The sequence below is a fragment of the Heteronotia binoei genome, chromosome 18, assembly GCF_032191835.1.
Source record: "Heteronotia binoei isolate CCM8104 ecotype False Entrance Well chromosome 18, APGP_CSIRO_Hbin_v1, whole genome shotgun sequence".
In the NCBI taxonomy this organism is placed as follows: domain Eukaryota; kingdom Metazoa; phylum Chordata; class Lepidosauria; order Squamata; family Gekkonidae; genus Heteronotia; species Heteronotia binoei.
In genome coordinates this window covers 38,848,384-38,870,578 of record NC_083240.1, presented here as the reverse complement: position 1 = coordinate 38,870,578, position 22,195 = coordinate 38,848,384, and the positions used below count along the sequence as shown (strand labels likewise).

The 22,195-nt window shown below is 46.6% G+C and overlaps 1 protein-coding gene across 1 annotated transcript in view; it reads right to left on the bottom strand.

Annotated features, from left to right (window-relative positions):
- NXN (nucleoredoxin) overlaps positions 1-20,093 on the bottom strand; it is a 158,984-nt gene extending 138,891 nt beyond the window's left edge. The window contains exon 1 of the mRNA XM_060259015.1: positions 19,730-20,093. Coding sequence (XP_060114998.1) covers positions 19,730-20,077 — 348 coding nt within the window. The 5' untranslated portion in view covers positions 20,078-20,093. The remainder of the gene's footprint in view (positions 1-19,729) is intronic.
- Positions 20,094-22,195: the final 2,102 nt, after the last annotated feature.

The window sequence follows — 22,195 nt, the reverse complement described above, 5'->3', positions numbered from 1 at the left end:
TATTTTCAGATTTTCCCATTTTTTAAACAAAGTAGCTATCTCTTTCAGAAGAGGTTCAAAATTATCTTCGTAAATTGTACTGCATTTTTCTGATATTATCAAACCCAAATATCTTATTTTTCTAACCCTTTGAAATCCTGATCTCCTTTCCAGCTCTAAAATTTCTTGATCCGACATATTTTTAGATACAAATTTTGACTTATTAATATTAATCTTTAAGCCGGCTACCCGACCATATTCTGCTAAATGATTTAAAACCTGCTCCATCGATTCCAAAGGATTTTGTAAAACAAAAACCATATCATCTGCATAACTTAACACTTTATAGTTTTCCTTTCTGATATTTATGCCTTCAACTCTCTTATCTTGCCTTATAGTTTGCAGTAGTATTTCCAACGTGAAAATAAATAATAATGGAGACAGAGGACATCCTTGTCTCGTTCCTTTTCTTAGACATATTTCCTCCGTTAAATCTCCGTTAATTATTATCCTTGCGTATTGTTTATCATATATCCTCCGAACATTATTTACAAATATATCTCCAAAATTGGATTTCTCTAATAATTCCAACATAAAACTCCAATCTGCATTATCAAATGCTTTCTCCGCATCGAGAAATAACAAAACCAATTGTTTATCATTTTTAAGCTCGGCATACTCCAAAAAGTTAAATAACATTCTCGTGTTTGTCCGGAGATATCTTCCGGGTAAGAACCCTGTTTGATCGGGATGTATAATCTCCCTCATAATCATTTTGAATCTATTTGAAAGAATTGTGGCAAATATTTTGTAGTCTATATTTAATAGTGATATAGGACGATAATTCACTATATCATCAGTTTCTCTGCCGGGTTTTGGGATAAGCACCACATTACTGTGCTGCCATGATTCTGGAATTATGGCCTTGTTCCACACCTCCTCTAGTAAACCTTTGAAGGGATCTATCAAAGTTTCCTTGAAAGTTATGTAATATTCCGGGGGTATGCCATCGGGTCCCGCTGCCTTATTACCTTTAATTTTATTCCAAGCCTCTACGATTTCGACCATTGCTATCGGGGCTGATAATAAATCTCTCTGTTCACCAGTTAGTTTTATCTTATTTTTATTCAAAATATACTCCCTTTGTTCTTCCTCATTTCTCTCCTCATTGCTATATAAATTTTTGTAAAACTCTTGCACTATATCTTTCATTTCCTGCAAATTCGAGGTATTCTGTCCATTCTTGTCCTTTAATGTTTTAATCAATTTCTTTTCTCTCTCCTTCCTAACCCTATAGGCTAACCACTTACCCGGTTTGTTTGCATTGTCAAAAAAGTATGCTTTAGAGTACGCTATCTTCGCCTCCATTTGTTCTAAGTAAAGTAGTTGTACCTTATGTTGTAAATTTCTGATCTCCGATCTAAGCTCCTTCAAAGAGGGGTTTACCTTTAACAGTGTTTCTTTACTTTTAATTAGATCTGTCCATTTTTGTACGCTATACTTCTCCTCACGCCGTTTTTTTGCATTATAGCTAATAACCAGCCCCCTAAAGTAGGCTTTGCTTGCTTCCCAAGTTGTTATCGGCGAAATGTCCTTCTGTGTGTTTATTTTAAAAAAAAACTTCATTTCCTCCCCTATATATCGAATAAAGTTCTTCTCCTTCAACAAATTTATACTCATTCTCCAACCTGTATTCCTTCTTCCTGAGTTTAGTACTAGCAAGACAGGGGAATGATCTGCTATTGTAGAGGGGAGGATATCCGTTTCTCGTACCAGTTTCATTAACCCTGTTGAGATCCAAATTGAGTCAATCCTTGACCAAGACGCATGTCTACTTGAGAAGAACGTATAATCTCTTTTCTTGGGATTAAGAGTGCGCCAAACATCTACTAACGCGAATTCATCCGCTAATCTTAGAAAGTATTCAGGTAAGATATTACTCCTGTTTTTCTTAGATTTCTTTCTATCACTTCCAAAACTTCGATCTAAATCAGGGTTTTCCACAGCGTTAAAGTCTCCTATAATGCAAACATTCTCGTACTGAGCATTACCTACTTTTAGATATAGTTCTTTAAAAAACGATCTTTGATTCTCATTTGGTGCGTACAGATTAACCAGAAGAAACTTTTTTGTGTCCTTTATTATTTCAATACCTTGTATTCTAGCCTCTTTGCCCTCAAAAATTAACTCCGCATGCACACCTTCTTTGACGTAAGTCACCAACCCTCTCTTTCTCTTAACCTCCTCCGAGGTAATTACAGCTTTACCAAGTTTTTTATTATGTAAAAGGAAGTCATCTTTTTTCCTCATGTGGGTCTCTTGAACACACACAATGTCTGCCTTAAGTTTAGTTAATTGCAAAAAAACTCTTCTCCTTTTTCTGGGCGAGTTTAGACCATTCACATTAACCGAGATAATCTTTAAACTGAGTGACATATTATTTTCTTACTTAGTCTCTTGGGTTCTTTTTCTTTTTCTGTAACCTTGTCTCCCTTTTTGAGTCTTCGGCTTGAGGGACCTCTCCCTCTTCCCTTTCTTCTAAATCCCGTAACTGATGTTCTTTAGATGGGTCTATTAGTACTAACTGCGTCTCAAACTGGTCCCCCCTTGATTTCCCTTTTTGCCAATTATTACTATGCGTTTTGAGAAACTCCTCCATTCTAGCAGATGAGTCTATCCTAAATCTGTTATTTAAATAGGTAAATATCATACCCTCAGGCACCAACCACCTATAAGAGATTCCTTTTCTCTGTAAAGCCAGAGCCAAATGCCTATAGCCTTTTCTCTTTGATCTAATCAGCCATGGAATATCTTTCATCACCTTTATCTTAATTCCTTTTATCGTTAACTGCTGATCTCTGGCTTCCCGCCAAACCCTTTCTTTTACCATCCTGCGAACAAATCTCACATGGACCTCTCTGTTAAGACCATTCCTTCTGGCGTGAGTGGTGCTGACTCTATAAACCCAATCTATTTCTTTTTCGATTTCAGTCTGTTCTATTGACAAAAGTTCTGCAAACGCCTCAGTCATTAAGAATACCAAATTTTCATTCTTTTCCTCTGGTATATTTAGGAACCTTAAAACATATTCAGCTTGCCCCATTTCCATTTGCATGTTCTTTGTCTCTAACTTATCCTGATTTCCTTCAAGTTCTTCTATTCTACCTTCCAATAGTTTAAGTTTACCATCAATAGATTTGGTTACTTTTACTACTTCAGTTATATCATTTCTTGTTTCTCCAAATTTCTCATCAAGACTGTCCATTTTAGCTACAACTCCCTCCATCTGTTTTGTTAAAGTTTCCTTCATTTGATTTAAGGCCTCTAAAAAATTAACTTGTATGTCTTTTAGTGCATCCTGTGATAGAGCTGCTCCAACCGCCTTGGGTTGACCTGGCGAAAATTTCACCTTCCCTGCCTGAGACATTATCTTTGTACTGTTCACTAAATAGCTTTCCTTATTTTCTTATATCTTATTTCTTATACCAGACCATATATTCAGAAGCTCTGCAAAAATTTACCACAGTAGTTAAGCTTTAGTTAATGTACCCCATTGTAGGATTTATCTCTTAGACTGTTAACTGCTCTAGATATACAATGGGCACTATCCCCCCCCCTCAGTAGAAAGCCTCAGACGCCAAGTTGATTCTCTAAACTTTCCTGCCCACCCCCTCTTTCCCTTTATCCGCTCTGCTCAAGCTCAGTGTGTCGGCTCTGAAGCAGTTAGCCAGGAGAGTCAAACCGCACAAAAAATAAACACCCAGCTCGAATGGGGCTTCAAGCCTCCAAGTCTTCAGCTCTTTCAAGACCCATCAATCAGTAGCTGTCTTCCTTCAAACACCGCCGGGTTTGCCTAATGTCTCTTGCAAAGCTCTGTCTTTATGCAGTCAAATTCTACTCAGCAGCCTACAGTTTAACGCCGATTATAAGTCTGCTGTTTTCTCCCCCTGGCGTGAGATGCGACGGGCGTAGGAAATCGTCTCTCCAACCAGCTCTTTTAACTCTTTACACTCCGTGGTGTCGTCTCCTCGGGGGTTCCCACATTAGACAGTCATTAGACAGTCATTCTCCCAAACAATTCCCAGCACAAAACAAAAGTGCTATTGTCCGGTCCTAGGAACTCCTCGCAAGTTTCAGGGCTTTCAAGCTTCAGCCGCCCCTTCTCTCTGGCCCACACCGGTCAGCGTGGGCGCCTTCCCCTCCGCCCTCTTTCACCTGAGCTTCCAGGTCGCCTCGTCCGGGCTTATCTCGCCTCCCCGACTCTCCTCTTCTGGTCTTTGCGCCGACAGACACAGCCTCCCACAGGCCAGAACGAACAAAGTGCCGCAGAAAGACAAACAAGAAAATCCCCTCTGAGAAAATGTCCAACTGCGATACTCTACACCATCAAGCTCTCCTCCATCGCCGTCCACAGTTCACCTCCTTAATCCGGTGGGTGGGGCTAATTCGCTTCACGCGTTTCCAACCTCGGTGTTTTGAAGACAGGTAGAACACTTGGAGGCTCCCAATTCAGGCCCCCACTATTCACCGCACTCTTCTTACGCACTCCCTCCTCCGACTGGAAGTCGTGCAGACCCTAAGGCCCCCCTAAAGGTTGGAATTTCGGCTCGTCCTGAGGAGCTCTCTCAGAACGCTGCCGCACCGCCCCCCCGGAACCGGAAACCGCCCCGGCATCTCCAATTCACTGCGAGTGCGCTTGTGCGATTTTGGAGGCAATATTGCTTTCCAGCTTTGCTATTGCGTTAAAGAATGTCTGGTTCGAGAGGGAAGTAGTCCCTTCGGCCTGGGTGGACGTTTCACCCACCATTTCACCGCCAGTTGATGCTTCGCAGGCCTGGGTAGAAGAATGGCGTTTTCCGCCTTGTTTGAGAAATTTGGAAAGATTTTGGGTAATCCGGGAGGATTTGGACTTACCCTGCACTCTTCCCACCATCGAATCCAGGTAAGATGCAGTTCTAACCTGGGAGAAATATACGATTTATGTGGATCAGAGAGGGAGCAGCTCTTTCAGGCATCTGCCATGTTCCACGATGCCCCACCCTCTCCCGCGATGCCCCGCCCTCTCCAGCTAGTGAGAAATCTGACGGAAGCCCCACAGAGAAGAGGAGAGTGAGAGCGGCATAAGGCTAGTGGGGAATTGGTGTCAGAAGGAAGTGGGAGAAAAATCTTTGCCCCTGGTGACAGGCTGACCCCTCTTCTCCCTCAAACCTTCTGCCCAGCAGAGGACTTGGAAGAGGGTGACCAAGGGCAGCCAATCAGCCATCGGGGTCCCGTAGTCGATCTTGGAGAGCCAGTTTGGTGTAGTGGTTAAGTGTGCGGACTCTTATCTGGGAGAACCGGGTTTGATTCCCCACTCCTCCACTTGCACCTGCTGGAATGGCCTTGGGTCAGCCACAGCTCTGGCAGAAGTTGACCTTGAAAGGGCAGCTGCTGTGAGAGCCTCTCCAGCCCCACCCACCTCACAGGGTGTCTGTTGTGGGGGAGGAAGGTAAAGGAGATTGTGAGCCGCTCTGAGACTCTTCGGAGTGGAGGGCGGGATATAAATCCAATATCTTCTTCTTCTTCACTGGGGTCTCCCAAACAACTTTATTGGCTGTTCAATAGCAGGAAAACACAGGGCAAGTAGCAAGAAGGGACAAAGAGGAGGTTGAGAGCTGAGCAGCATTTGATTCCAAAGGCCAAAAATCTCTGAGGGGACATGCAAGAGGTTGGGGCAGTGGTACAGGTGCTGGTCTGGAGCCCAAGTCCTATGAAGAAAGGTTGAAGGAGCTGGGCATGTTTAGCCTGGAGAGGAGACAGCTGAGAGGTGATATGATCACCATCTTAGAGAGAATGGTGTGGAATTGTTTTTTGTGGCCCCAGAAGGTAGGGCCAGAACCAATGGGTTGAAATTAAATCAAAAGAATTTCCAGCTCAACGTTAGGAAGAACTTCCTGACCGTTAGAGCAGTTCCCCAGTGGATCAGGCTACCTCGGGAGGTGGTGGGCTCTCCTTCCTTGAGGGTTTTTAAACAGAGGCTGGATGGCCATCTGACAGCAATGAAGATCCTGTGAATTTAGGAAGGTATTTGTGAGTTTCCTGCATTGCGTAGGGGGTTAGACTAGATGACCCTGGAGTTCCCTTCCAACTCTATGATTCTAGGGCCTCCAAATGGAGGGCACACATAGCACCCAGCTCCATCCTTTGCCAGCTCAGTTAGATCAAATTTCCAGAAAATTTGAAGCCATGGAGAAATACATGTCCCACCCTGCACCCCCTGAAAAAAAATATAGAAATAATAGGCAAACATGAAATATATACAATGCTGAATTTCTTATCAACCCTAAGTTTTTCTTATTGCTTTGGCATCATAAAAACTGAATGGTTTATAACTTAGCTATCATATAAAATTGTACTATTTGGCACATATATGAAATTTAGAAGCATAAATGCTGTCTACGAACAAAACTGTGAATGGAGCCAACGCTAGAAGGGAAGGAGGGAGAGAAAACATGCTGCGCTTTTGGCTACCTTAACACATTTATCTTTGTTGCGAGAAAGTAAAAAACAAAAGGTTCAAACACAGAAAGCACAAATTTTGTAGCCAATAAAAGAAACGTGTGGGCTTTTTTTTTTTTTTGACAGAAACATGCAGTTGTAATAGGGCTAGTTAGCAAAAAAAATCTGGATATCAAACGATATCCTTTGCAAACACTGACCTCTTCAACTGGGACCACAAAATCCCCTCTGTGGGTTTGGAGGGTACCGGTGAAGTATGCGAGGAGACTGCAAGCACACCCTACCATCGCTGAGCCCACACAGTCATTCTTCGACCACTTCAGGGAAGCGCAGGAAGGGCTGGGCAGACAACCCCCAATGTCAGCAACAAGGAGATGATCCCTAGTCAGCAATAAGAACCACCAGGGGAAGGGACCAACCCCACACCTGTTTCCCCAAAGCAAACTGCCAAGATGATTCACTGCCACAGCAGTCACCTCTCTACATTGCCAACTAAGACGATACCAGTTGGTGTTAATTCGGGTGCAGATCTGGCCCTAGGGCAGGTGTGTCAAATGCATTTGTTACAAGGGCCAGATCTGACATAAATGGGACTTTGTGGGGCCAGGCCATGCGTGTCATAAAACATAAGCACAGACAAAGACAAACACAATTAAAGATTTTTTTTTAAAAAAATAAAACCTCAGGGGTGGAATTTTAGCAAGAGCTCCTTTGCATATTAGGCCACACACCCCTGATGTAGCCAGTCCTCCAAGAGCTTACAGGGCTCTTTGGTAAGCTCTTGGGAGGATTGGCTACATCAGGGGTGTGTGGCCTAATATGCAAAGGAGCTCCTGCTAGAATTCCACCCCTGAAAAGACTTAAAACAAAACATGCTCAAAACATTAGCACTCTTACAATATTTTGTGGAGGAAATGGAATGAACAGAAGCTTGGCTCAGTATCTCTGCTGTGCAATTGAGAGAGCCTGGCAAAGCAAGCTGTCCCTCCCCCCCATTCCTCCCCAAGGGAGGAGCCTCAGGCAATGGAGAAAATAGAGGCTTTGCTCCATAGCACCTGTGTGATTGAACAAGCCTGGCAAGGGCAAGCTGTGATCCCGAAGGAAGCATGAGAGAGGGAGAAGGAAGCAGATGGCAGCCAGTTGCTTGGAGGGCTGATAGGACCCTTCTGGGGGCCTGATCTGGCCCTCGGGCCGAATGCTTGACACCCCTGCCGTAGGGTCTCCATGGCTGACCTCTTCCATTGAAGTATATGGCTAGAAAGCACATATACAAAAACTGGAAAGGTACAGAGATGATTAGCACAGCCTCTGCACATGGACTCTTATAGAAAACGTTTGTTTGTTTGTTTAAAGACAACCTCTTCAAACTGAATCCACAGCCCTGATCTGGTTAGCCCAGGCAAGTCTGATCTTGTCAGATCTCAGAAGCTAAGTGACAAATATTTGGATGGGAGACCTCCAGAGAATACCAGAGCCGGGAGGCAGAGGCAGGCTGTATCAAGCCACTTCTCTGAATGTCCTCCATGCCCTAGTAGGAGTCACCAGAGGTCGCCATGACTTCCAGACACAGGGGCACAAACACACGTATGCACACACACAAATTCAAAAATTTCCCCTCCAGAAATTTGAATCCACAACTCCCGCACTGAACTCGCACACTTGCTCTGTAGAAACCGGATCCACCTGACATAAATTGCCACTTAAAAGTTTGCAAAGAGAGCTGTTATCCCCGGATTAAGGGCTTGCTCCAAGGCTCCTTCACGTCTGCACGAGTCTGGAAGCCCACCATCTGGCCTGCGATTGCTCTGCGCTCAGCAGGAAGAGGGGGGAGAGATCCAAACCGCACAAAGCTTTCTGGGAGTGCCACTTTTAAAAGGCTCTTTCTCTATAATGTCATGTTTTATTGGAGGGGACGGGGTGGGGGGTGGGGGGGGCACAAAGCTTAAAGTTCACAGCAACTCTGAAAGACCTCTCTTGAATGTAAATGCTCTCCCAGGGCCTTTGGCAAAGAACAGGTGCCAGATCCAATTTTCGGCTGTCTTGTAAGACAACTTATTAGAACCTGGGGGCCTCTCCCTATATGAGCGCAAAGACCTGCAAAATGATTGATGTTCATAAAAAGAAATGCAGAAAGACCCCCCGAGGAACAGATCCTTGGCTTTTTAAAACTTTTTTTTTTTTGGCCGTCAAGTCGCAACCGACTTACAGCAACCCTATAGGGCAGAGGTGGCCAAACTTGCTCAATGTAAGAGCCACATAGAATAAACGTCAAATGTTTGAGAGCTGCAAGATATGAATGTCAGGTGTAGGTAGGTAGGTAGGTAAGAACATAAGAGAAGCCATGTTGGATCAGGCCAATGGCCCATCCAGTCCAACACTCTGTGTCACAGTGGCCAAAAACCCCAGGTGCCATCAGGAGGTCCATAAGAACATAAAAGAAGCCATGTTGGATCAGGCCAATGGCCCATCCAGTTCAACACTCTGTGTCACACAGTGGCCAAAATATACACACACACACACAGACACACACAGTGGCTAATAGCCACTGATGGACCTCTGCTCCATATTTTTTATCCAATCCCCTCTTGAAGCTGGCAGTGAATTCCACATGTTAATCACCCTTTGAGTGAAGAAGTACTTCCTTTTACCCATTCTAACCTGACTGCTCAGCAATTTCATTGAATGCCCACAAGTTCTTGTATTGTGAGAAAGGGAGAAAAGGACTTCTTTCTCTACTATCTCCTCAGTTGTTACCTCAGAAGGTCTGGAGATCTTCAGTCACCACCTGGAGGCTGGCAGTCCTTATCATGGCTCAAGTCTAAAAAGTCTCAAGGGACCAGCACAACACACAACACACTGCTCAGCAGCCTGAAATGATGTTCATGAGACAAGGGGAACAGAGAAATGGGACCTGGGGGGAAAGAATAAAAAGCCCAGCCAGCAACTCCGAGGTGGGCTTCTCCAGGCTCTCTAGGCCTCACAGCCTAGGCCCAGGGCATGACACAGTCCTCAGGCTAGAAGCAGACCATTAAAACATTAGAATGCCCCAGTTAAAGGTCTAGGTCAACAGAAATGTTTTGGCCTGGTGAGTAAAGGAAAGGAAAGTCAGTGCCCGGTGAAACTCTAGGCAAGGAGTCCACTACCGAAAAAGCCCTGTCTCTGGTCACCACCACCTGCCTCATATGAATATAACATATGAAGCAGCCTTCTGCTGAATCAGACCCTCAAATGAGGTCCATCAAAGTCAGTATTGTCTACTCAGACTGGCAGCGGCTCTCCAGGGTCTCAAGCTGAGGTTTTTCACACCTATTTGCCTGGACCCTTTTGAGTTGGAGATGCCGGGGATTGAACCTGGGACCTTCTGCTTCCCAAGCAGATGCTCTGCCACTGAGCCACCGTCCCTCCTATATATGAAGCTGCCTTCTACTAAATCGGACCCTCGGTCCATCCAAGTCAGTATTGTCTATTCAGACTGGCAGCGGCTCTCCAGGGTCTCAAGCTGAGGTTTTTCACACCTATTTGCCTGGACCCTTTTGAATTGGAGATGCCGGGGATTGAACCTGGGACCTTCTGCTTACCAAGCAGATGCTCTACCACTGAGCCACCATCCCTCCCACATATGAAGCTGCCTTCTACTGAATCATACCCCCCTCGGTCCATCCAAGTCAGTATTGTCTGCTCAAACTGGCAGCGGCTCTCCAGGGTCTCAAGCTGAGGGCTTTCTCGCCTATTTGCCTTTCTTAGTTGGAGATGCTGGGGATTGAACCTGGGACCTTCTGCTTACCAAGCAGATGCTCTACCATTGAGCCACCATCCCTCCCCTTACACAAGGGAACAAAGAGCAGGGCTTGAGAGGAAGACCTTAACTGGTTGGCTGGACAGCACAGAAAGTTCTGGCATTTGCACGGCAGACATATGCTTTAAAAGTCAAATGCTGATCTGTTTCTCCTTCTATGCTTTAGGTGAGTTACAGTGTTCCCTTGAAGCTGTGCGGGTGAGCGGCCGCTCATTAACCCAGGAAGTCTAGCTCAGCAGCAATCTGGAGCCACACAAGGTCTTGCACTGCCTGTTGCCCATTTGAAGATTACAGCAGTTCACATTCCGCTCAAGATGTGAATTGCTCCATGCCGGCGGCGGGGGGGGGGGGGATTTAGAGGGAACATTGGCAGGTTGCCAGTTTTTTTTTTTTAAATCACCACCATCTTTTAGTCAGTTTTAAACACACACACATAATGTTTTCCAAACTGACCTACAGATTAGAAACAGAGAAGTCAAAGGATGTAACATGCGCTGGTCAGTCACCACCCTCCACAATCAGGTTTTCTACAAATTGGCAAATCTGAGTCATTCTCCCCTGGCAAAAAGAAAATGCTTGATCCTGTTTCCAAAACATTCCTGCTGCTCTCCCAATGTTACATTTATCTTCCCAACAAGGGTCTATCTGAGAATTCAGGGGGAGAAGAGACTCCATAATTGCAAATACTTTCTCTGCTCAGGATGGCACGAGTTTTCTCTTTTTCTGTTAAGTTGCCAGCATAAACGCACACCGCAAAAGAGAAAGGAATCTGGAAAACAACCCAGCAGGGCTCCACATTCAGCCACCCAACAGCTTTCAAAGCCGATTATCTTCCCATTTAACCTGAAAGGAACTGATTTTCCTTTGTGTGCACAACTGTGAAGTTGAACTGCAACAGCTACGCCTACTCTTCTCTTCCACCAGTCTCCAGGGCTAAGCCAGACTTTGTCAAGTGCGCCACAAGCATGTAAGAACATAAGAGAAGCCATGTTGGATCAGGCCAATGGCCCATCCAGTCCAACACTCTGTGTCACAGAGTGGCCAAAAAACCCAAGTGCCATCAGGAGGTTCACAACTGGGGCTAAAAGCCCTTCCACTTTGCCACCCCCCCCCCAGCACCAAAAATACAGAGCATCATTGCCCCAGACAGTTCCAACAATAATAGCCACTGATGGCTAATAGCTACTGATGGACCTCTGCTCCATATTTTTATCCAATCCCCTCTTGAAGCTGGCTATGCTTGTAGCCGCCGCCACTTCCTGTGGCAGTGAATTCCACATGTTAATCACCCTTTGAGTGAAGGACTTCCTTTTATCTGTTTTAACCTGACTGCTCAGCAATTTCATTGAATGCCCACGAGTTCTTGTATTGTGAGAAAGGGAGAAAAGGACTTCTTTCTCTACTTTCTCCATCCCATGCATAATCTTGTAAGCCTCTATCATGTCACCCCGCAGTCGACGTTTCTCCAAGCTAAAGAGCCCCAAGTGTTTCAACCTTTCTTCATAGGGAAAGTGTTCCAACCCTTTAATCATTCTAGTTGCCCTGTTCTGGACCTTTTCCAATGCTATAATATCCTTTTTGAGATGCGGTGACCAGAACTGCACACAATATTCCAAATGAGACCGCACCATCGATTTATACAGGGGCATTAGGATACTGGCTGATTTGTTTTCAATTCCCTTTCTAATAATTCCCAGCATGTCAACAGCATGTCTGTAGCAGGAGAAAAGAGCAAGAGTTCAGTAGCTCCTTGGAGACCAGCAACAGCACACCAGTCAGTGTCATTCACAGGGACAGTCAAGGCCCACTTTTACTGACACTAACTGAAAAATGGAACAGGGCATGCAAATTTTCAGACCCTACAGAACTCTTCTTCAGGCTAGATGCTCGGAAGACACTGTAAGGTGGTGGGACTCAGAGAGGGCAGGATGTTATATGATGTAGCTTGCTGCTGGCTAATTAGGCTAGAAACAGGACTAGATCTAAAGATCCCATATTCTTCCTGCAGCACACAAACATGGGCAAAAAAAAAATGCCAGAAACAGTTACACCAGGGGTGTCGAACTCATTTGTTATGAGGGCCAGATCTGACATAAATGAGACCTTGTTGGGCCAGGTCTCATGTGCCGTAAAATGTAATGCCAGGAAGTGGAGATACAAACTTTATAAAGGACACAGAAGTGCTTTTTTAAAAAAAGGCACTTTCTTTGTATCTTTCCCATGGGATCCAGGGAACTGGGCAAAAGAAACTCTCACTCTTTCCCTCCTTCCCCAGGGGACCAGGAGAGGGAGGAGCCTCAGCCAATAGAAGGAAAAGAGGCTTGGCTGAGTAGTTCTGCTGTGTGACTGAGAGAGCCTGGCGAAGCAAGCTCTTCCTCCCCAAGGGAGGAGCCTCAGCCAGGAGAAAATAGAGGCTTTGCTCTGTAACTCCTGCGTGATTGAGCAAGCCTGGCAAAGCAAGCAGTGATGCAGAAGGAAGCAAGAGAGGGAGAAGGAAGCAGATGACAGTGAGTTGGTTGCGGGCCTGATAGGAGCCCTCTGGGGGCCTGATTCAGCCCCTGGGTCATATGTTTAACACTCCTGAGTTACAATGGTTCCATTGCAGATATTTTTAAGAGATGTGTGGCACCTGGAAGTGTGCATCAGCATCTCCCAAATTGCCCAAGCACACTTGCTTTTCTGTATTAAAACTGGAGGCAGATCCTACCTATCCCAAAGGTTTAGTGAGGAGAGAAAGAGCACATATTGCCCACATTTGGCGAACTGTAATCCTCATGCTTCTATAGAAGTCAGGAATCACTGTAACTCAATACAACTCACTGTACTGTACACTGTAACTCACAAAGCAGTAACTCAGGCAGAGATGCAACAGGTACCCTCCTCAGATCATGTGTAACCGTGCTGGGCACTCTGCTTTAGGTATGACTGAATGACTCAATCAACACTGGAAGCCCAAATGGGGCAAAATCTGTGGTGGATAACTGAAAGGCACGAGGTCGGAATAAAGCAAACAGAGACATCTGGAAACCTCCTAAATGAATGGGTTCACAAGAAGAAGAAAAGAGACTGGATTTATACCCTGCCCTTCACTCGGAGTCTCAGAGCAGCTGCCAATCTCCTTCCCTTCCTCTCCCCACAACAGACACTCTGGGAGGCAGGTGGGGCTGAAAGAGCTCTGAGAGAACTGTGACTGGCCCAAGATCACACAGCAGCTGCATGTGAAGGAGTGGGGAGTCAAACCTGGTCTTTCCAGATTGCAGTCTGCACTCTTAACCACTACAAACTGGCTCAAGAGGCTTGAGTTTCATCACACAGTTTGGGAATTTCTGTCTTACCTACACTACATAACTGAAGTTAGTGAAACAAATTTCTTCAGGACCCACAAGCAACATTTTACATCTTTCGGCTCATGCTTGTTCTCTCTCTCACTTTTAAAAAAAGAATTTTGGATGACAAAATGAAGGTGACATTTAGAAACAAACTTCTCTCAAGAAAACTGCCCATTTTAGAAGTTTACCTGTTTACTCACACAACTCCCCCCCACACACACGCCACATTAACTGATAGAACAATATATGAGTACTTTTCAGTTTTTGAAATTTTTATTACATTTAACAAATAACACACACATTACTCACATTACACAAAATAAAATTGAGGATGTAGACCGCAGAATACAATACAAACTTATATAGTTTAGATACATATCCGTTTCTGTCCTGACCCAAATCATATATTCAACATTTAACCCCTTTTTAAACTATTTCCCCCCCCGAAACCATTCATACAGTAAATTCCATTTTCCAGCTGTCTGTTTATCAGTCTCTTCTCTTAGCATATCAAACAGGGCGTCTACTTCAGCTAAATCTAAAACCATTACTATCACCTCATCCATGGTTGGTATATTTCTTTTTTTCCACTGTTTAGCCAACGCAATTCTTGCGGCTGTTACTATATTCAAAATCAAATACTTTACTCTTTTCTCCATCTTATCCGGTGTTAGATTTAATAAAAATAACTCTGGTTCAAAAGGAATATAAGAGTACTTTTAATGAGTTGTATGGTCTACATCTGATTGGAGTTTGTCCGAAACTAGTTCTTGAAGACAAGACACGAATCTGAATACTGTTTTAATCCTTTAAACACCAATTTCCTCCACGTAGCAAAATTAAATGTCAGGAAACCAAACAGCTCTTCCCCATACCTGAACATCCCCCCTCCAAAACCACACCTGTTTACCCAGCTTAGTTCACATTTTTTACATATTTTGAGCCATCAAGGGCTGCCAAACTGACAAGGTTCATTTCAAACACCTGACTTAATAGCAAAGCAAACCTACTTAGGTGACTGAAAAAAGTCTGAATCCAGTGGCACCTTTATGACCACAAAAGTTTAAATTTGGGTATAAGCGTTCTGAAGAGATGTCCATGCACACAAAAGCTTATTTTCGGAACTACGTAATTTTTGCTGGTTTTAAAGGTGCCGAAGGACTCCAACTTTGTCCTGTCCCTTCAGAACAACATGGCGACCCACCTTCATCTTGTTAGTTCATCTGTTAGTCTCCACTTAGTACCAAAGCAAACTTGCCTGGGAGGTGACTGAAAAAAGTTTAAGTCCGGTGACACCTTTAAGACCAACAAAGTTTAAATCTGGGTTTAAGCTTTCGTGCGCACACATTTCTTCAGATCTGAAGAAATGTGCATTCTCGTGAAAACATATACCCAGAATTCAACTTCACAGGGGCTACTGGGCTCAAAACTGTTCTGCTGCTTCAGAACAACATGGCTACCCACCTTCATCTTGCTCAGTCTCCACTTAAGGAAACCTGGTTCTAGTAAGCCCTGCAATCCCACTAAAGTGAACTCAGTTTTGCTGCAGAAAGGGCTCAATGCATTGCTGCATTTCTTGAGTGACAGTGCAAACTGTGGCATCAGAATCCAGATTCCTAACCAACTAAGCTTTCATTTCTTTTTCTCTGAAGGGTTCTAGTTTTTGTGGGTTCCCACATCAGATCAGGGTTTCTGTAGCTTCCCGGCTGCTGAGAAGACTCAGAGGTAACAGGGCTGTCACCCAACAGGTTTCTCTGCCCCAGTCCCCAGAAAAGCCACTCCACTGGGCCTCTTGAGCTTCTGCAGTTTTTAAAAACAAACAAACCAACACTAGACTATTGTTAGATCAATACACAATAGTTATATCAATATTCTGTCAAGTTCTCTGAATCCCCAGCTTTAAAAAGCCAAGTCTCCCATTCCCTCTTGTGGAGACACACCTTTCCCCTTATACCACCACAAAGGAAAAGGCTAGAGACTTACCTTTTCAAAAAGCTGACAATTCAGCTCTGGTGACAATTATGTTTGATGTAACAATATTCTAGAGGCATTTTTTAAAAGAAATTTAAAAGCCCCCAGATGGCAATGAAATGGCCACAGTGACTACATGCTCAGAGAAAATGGCTGCCAAGTGGGTCAGGAAATCCAACTTTCCCACCCCCTCGGCAACCACCCAGGCTTCACTGCGATCCTGCCAAAACTTTGGAACAAAGCAAGCTTGAGAAAGATTGAAGAAAAGCTGGGGAAACCCCAGGAGGTATAGAAATGTACCACAGTGCTACGGGAAAGCACATTCCATCAGCACTGAACCTGCGGAAAATAACCCATGTGGAAATGGCTCTTATGTTGCAAAGAGAGTGATAAGAACAGCGGAATTAGTGCCCCAGAAATCAATACTTCTATACCCAACAGAGAACCCCAGGCTTCCCTGGGAGTAAAGAGGTTGGAATAAATTAAGGAAAGTTGGAAGGATAAGAAAAACCTGTCAAAGCTGGCCTATTTCAAACTCCGTTTCCCCATCCTCTACTGCAGGTGTAGCCAAACTGTGGCTCAGGAGCCACCTGTGGCTCTTTCACACATATTGTGTGGATCTTGAAGCCCATGCCACCCCATCAACTGGCTTGGAGAATGCATTTAAAGTTGCTTTCTTTCCACCTCTCTCTCCCTCCTCTCTCTTCCTTCCTTCAGCTGTCAAACATCTGATGTTCATGTCTTGCAGCTCTCAAACATCTGACATTATTCTACGTGGCTCTTACATTAAGAAAGTTCAGCCACTCCTGCTCTACTACAATCTGAACGCAACAGATTGTAGTAGGGGAGGGACGGTGGATCAGTGGTAGAGCATCTGCTTGGGAAGCAGAAGGTCCCAGGTTCAATCCCCGGCATCTCCAAAAAAGGGTCCAGGCAAAATGGTGTGAAAAACCTCAGCTTGAGACCCTGGAGAGCCACTGCTGAGCATCTGCTTGGGAAGCAGAAGGTCCCAGGTTCAATCCCTGGCATCTCCAAAAAAGGGTCCAGGCAAATAGGCGTGAAAAGCCTCAGCTTGAGACCCTGGAGAGCCGCTGCCAGTCTGAGAAGACAATACTGACTTTGATGGACCAAGGGTCTGATTCAGTATAAGGCAGCTTCATATGTTCTTCATATGTTCAACAGTATCCGATTTACCCAGGAATTCAACGGAGCCAGAACATCTGAGTCAACGTGGTCTAATCCAGCCTCCTGTCAAATAAGTGGGAAAATTTACTAGCCCACCTTAAAAAAAAATCCCTTTGATAAGTCATCTGTGACCAAAAGACAAAAGGAATGGGTTCCTTGCCTGGAAGCCCTAGCCAAAGGCAAGCCTGCTATAAAATATTCCAGCGTAACTGAGGCTGCGAGTGGTTCTCCCACGGCAGAAAGTCATTGTCTGCTTTCAGCCGCCTGGGTTTCTTTCTTGCTATGCAAATTCAGCAGCCTCCCTGCACGGAAAAGGGCCGCACCTACCTCCAGCCTCTCTGGCTTTTCATGACTGTCTGCCTGGCCCCCCCACTTACCATTCTTTCCCCTCCAGCCCACATAAATCTTTCCTACAATAAATCTGCTAGCTTGCAACATGCTGCACAAACCCCCAGGGGTTTCCCCACCCAGACTATAGCCCAGAAGCAAACCTGGCTAACTTGTAACAAACCTATGACCGGGCTCCAGGCGTACTGGAGAAAGGGACCCCACCCCCAGATCCTACGTGATGTGTTTAAGCCACCTACGCCACCTTCAACAACCTGCGTGTGAACACTGGCATGGCACCGACAAGTTGATGCAGGGAAAAGCACAACACCCACCTGCAGCGTCAACAGAACTGTGCCACAGGATAGGCCTCATTTATCTGGTTGCCTCTTAGGCAGCCAGGCAAGGAAGTAGATACAAAGGAGGTCCAGATGTGTTTCTAACACTTCCACCATAGCCAAATTGTCGCAAATGGCCACCATATGAGATGCTTCCTCTGTAGATAATTCTCTCTGTAGCTGTGCTGCTACACATCATCCAGTCTGCACATTTCCCCTTATAACTCTGCAACAAGAAGGGCTAGAAATAGCCCTTTAAAAATAAACTAGGAACTAGTAGATTGTGGCTACAGAGTGTTATAATACTACAAATGACTTGTCATTTATGCGGGGGGTGGTGGGGGTGGTGGTTAAAAAGCCTCCCCAAAAAAGACCTTGTTAAGAGGAATGGACAACCTTTCCTATCCATAGCATCCGAAGGAGCTAGTGCTGTAAGCTTTGAAAAAGATTGTACCAAACTAGGTTTAGGAAAGAAGGGGAATCACAGGAAGTCAGGTGGTTGCTGTAAGGAAGCCAAGCCCACACAGAAAGAGCCTTATGCCATCTCCCTGGTTTTCAGTCTGACACAAAGCTTCAGACCCAGAAGCAAGGAACGTCCCTACACAGACACATGTCCCTATGAGATCCAAGCGAGTCCACACTATCTGCCCCTACAATGTTTTCACCCCCACCATATATTTCGCTTTCAGAGCCAGAAGGAACCTGAGCTAGAGACAGAAACAAAACGTAATTCCCTAATAAGACAGCGGCTGCTCATTTTTATAACCGGGCTCAACGGCACTGGTTTGCTTCGAGTCCCCCTCTCGGACAATGCTCCTTTGAGGCACAGAAAGCACCCCCCAGACAACTGCCCGGCTAGACAATCTCACCCACAGCCCCTAAATCTTTTGCTGGGATTGTGGCCAGGGAGAGGCCAAGACGTCACCCTGAACCCTTCCCATCCCCAAGAAGCATCGCTGTCTCCAAACTGGCAATAGGGAGAGCTCAAAGACAGCCAAATGCAAGAGTCCCCATTGGAAATGAGCCAGGAAGGAAGGAAGGAAGGAAGGAAGGAAGGAAGGAAGGAAGGAAGGAAGGAAGGGAGGGAGGGAGGGAGAGAGAGAGAGAGAAAGAAAGAGAGAGAGAAAGAGAGAAAGAGAGAAAGAGAGAAAGAGAGAAAGAGAGAAAGAAAGAAAGAAAGAAAGAAAGAAAGAAAGAAAGAAAGAAAGAAAGAAAGAAAGAAAGAAAGAAAGAAAGAAAGAAAGAAAGAAAGAGACTAGTTGGGCACTCTAGGGGGGGGGCGGTTTGAGAGTGGGCAGGGTGCGCCCCAGAGGGGGAAGGTCCTGGCAGAAGGGTATAAAGAAAAGCCTCCTCGGGCTGGAGGCGCAGCCGGGCCCTTCTAATCCGGTCTGGCGCGGTTCAACCATCAGGTACCAAAACGGATCTTAATCCGCTGGGCCAGAAGGAAGGGATTTTTCTGCCGGAACTCCGGCTGCGCCTTCAGAGGCACAGAACTGCTCGCCGGCTCGAAAGGAAGAGCGGTTTCCACCCTTTCCACGTGAACGGCCCAACCTCAGCCTCGATTCGGTTTCCCGGGACGGGCAACAGCTTTCCAAAGCTGGCCTTTTAAAAAAAACAACAACCCTCTTTGAAGCAGATCTTTTTTTCCTCTCCCTTTTGCACGTGCGCGCTTTGATCATTCGGTTTAGTCCTTTTAGCACTTTCCCGTTCCAAAGCCCCTCGGACTCTTTGGGAAGCTGGAACCCCCCTGGAGAGGGGCTGGCCCCGGGAGGTGGGAGAGTCGCGCCGGAGTTGGCGAGAGAGGGTCGACGCTAGGGTTGCCAATCCCCAGGTGGAGGCAGGGGATCCCCCGGTTTAGAGGCCCTCCCCCCACCCCCCGCTTCAGCGTCATCAGAAAGGGGGGGAGGGGAATGTCTGCTGGGCACTCCATGATTCCCTATGGGGACCAGTTCCCATGGAGTATAATGGAGACCCGATCCGCGGGTATCTGGGGCTCTGGAGGGGGTGTTTTTTGAGGTAGAGGCGTCCAATTTTCAGCAAAGCATCCAGGGCCTCTCCTCAAAACATCCTCCAAGTTTCAAAAGGATTGGACCAGGAGGTCCAACTCGACGAGCCCCCAAAGAAGGTGCCCCTACCCTTCATTGTTTCCAATGGAGGCGAAGGCACCGAAGAGGCGTGCGGTCCCTTGAAATAGGAACTCCCTTCGGGGTTTAAAGGCGCTTGTCCCGCCCTCGCCCCCACCCGCCAAAGTCCCCCGAGCTGTCTTGACCCGGCCGTGGCGACCCTCCTCCTCCGCCGCGGCTCACCTTGCGGCGCTTGTCGGCGAAGGGCAGCGCCAGCCAGGGCATGGCCCTCGTGGCCTCCTGCCAGCGCGGCTGGTCCTGCTCGGCGGACACGAAGACGATCTCCAGGCGCTGCTGAGGCTGCTGCTCCGCCGCTCCGGCTGCGCTGGGCGGCTGGAAGCGCGCGTAAAAGGCGGCCAGGCTGGCGGCCAGCTGAGCGCCCGGCCCGCCGCCGCCGCAGTAGCCGAAGTAGAGCCCCAGCAGCGAGACGCCCCGCGCCGCCAGCGAGGCCGTGGCCACCGCCGAGCCGTCCGCCGCCACCAGCGTCTCGCCCAGCAGCTCCGCCAGCGCCGCGCACGGAGGGCTCGCCATGCCCGAGACGACCACGCAGCCGCCGCCGCCGCCGCTGCCCAGCCTAGCCCAACCCAGCCCGGCCCGGCGGCCGCCAGCGGGCGCTCCCGGCCCGCCTCGCCTCGCCTCGCCTCCCCGCGTGGCTCTGCTGCTGCTGCTGCCCGCCGGCCCCGCCTACCCTGCCCCGCCCCCGGGACCGCCCCGCCGCTCGCTCCCCTCCCTCGCCACGGCAAGGGGGCGCGCCGAGGGGCCGGAGGCTGCAGTTGCCACCCGTTTGGGAAAAAGGACCCAAGAAAGAAGTACTTTTCTCCCTTTCTCACAATACAAGAACTCGTGGGCATTCAATGAAATTGCTGAGCAGACAGGTTAAAACGGATAAAAGGAAGTACCGTACTTCTTCACCCAAAGGGTGATTAACATGTGGAATTCACTGCCACAGGAGGTGGTGGCGGCCACAAGCATGGCCACCTTCAAGAGGGGGTTAGATAAAAATATGGAGCACAGGTCCATCAGTGGCTATTAGCCACAGTGTATGTGTGTATATAACATTTTTTGCCACTGTGTGACACAGAGGGTTGGACTTGATGGGCCGTTGGCCTGATCCAACATGGCTTCTCTTATGTTCTTATGACCCATCTGTTCCTTGGACGGCCCCGGGTTCTGGAGGTTTTTTTGGGAGGGGGGAAAGCAGGGTTTGGGGGAGGTTTTTGGAGGGGGCTGTTTGCTTTCAAGTTACAGCTGAGTTATTGAAGAAGATGATGATGATGATGATGATATTGGATTTCTATCCCGCCCTGTACAGAGCCCCGTGGCGCGGAGTGGTGAAGCTGCGGCCCTGCGGTCCTAAGCTCTGTGTTCGATCCCCGGCGGAAGCTGGGTTTTCAGGTAGCCGGCTCGAGGTTGACTCAGCCTTCCATCCTTCCGAGGTGAGTCAAGTGAGGACCCAGCTTGCTGGGGGGGAGGGGAGGTGTAGAGGACTGGGGAAGGCAATGTGCTGGATTCCTCGCCTGATGAAGTGCGCTTAGAGAGCGCACGAAAGCTTACGTTCTAAATAAAAATGGGTTGGTCTTAAAGGATGCCACTCGACTCCTGCTTTGCTCAGCTGCTTCGGACCAACACCGCTGTCCGCTTGGATCCACCCCGTAAAAAGTCTGCCGTGAAAACGTCCTGAAATCCACGTCACCCGAGTCAGAAACGACCAGTGCTTGCACAGGGGATCTTTCCTTTCCTATACTCTGAATCGCAGAGCCCTCACAATCTCCCCCCCTCCCCCACAACAGGCACCCCGTGGGGTAGGTGGGGCTGAGAGAGCTCTGACAGCAGCTGTCCTTTGAAGGATAGCTTTCCTGTGAAAGCTATGGCTGACCCAAGGCCATTCCAGCAGCTGCAAGTGCAGGAGGGGGGAATCAAGTGGAGGAGTGGCAAGGCGAGGGGGGGGAAGGACATTGTAAGCCGCTCTGAGACTCTGATGCAGAGAGAAGGGCGGGGTATAAATCTACAGTCTTCTTCTTTTTCATCTTAAAGAAATGGATTGATAAGTGTGGTGTCGGGAGGGTTCTTCTAAAAAAATGTATTCACTATGGAGGTGAGTAAATTTGCGGATGTTCTCTCCCCTCATTAGTGGATCTGTATAATATGAGATGTAAAAGGAAGATACAAATGATCCTAAGGGACCCTTCACATCTGGGCCATTTGCTATTTGAGATCTTACCGTCAGGTAGACGATATAGAGTGTTGAAGGCTAGGACAAACAGATTTAAGGACAGTTTCTATCCAAGTGCTGTGGTTAGGTTAAATGCAGGGTTATGAAGGATTATCTGTTTTAGATGTATTTTAATGGTTTTATGAATGTTTATCTGTTTTAGATGTATTTAAATGGTTTTAATGGTTTAAATGGTTTTAGATGTATTTAAATGGTATGAATATGAATATGTGTGTTTGATGTGTTGGTATGTTTGTGGAAGAGCACCTCATTTCGTTGCTCTCTTTTTGTGGAGAACAATGACAATAAATTTATCTATCTATCTATCTATCTATCTATCTATCTATCTATCTATCTATCTATCTATCAATCAGCAGGTAAGATGTCTTCAAAACCCTCCTTTAAGATGCAGGACACCAAGGCAGGGAAGTAACAAG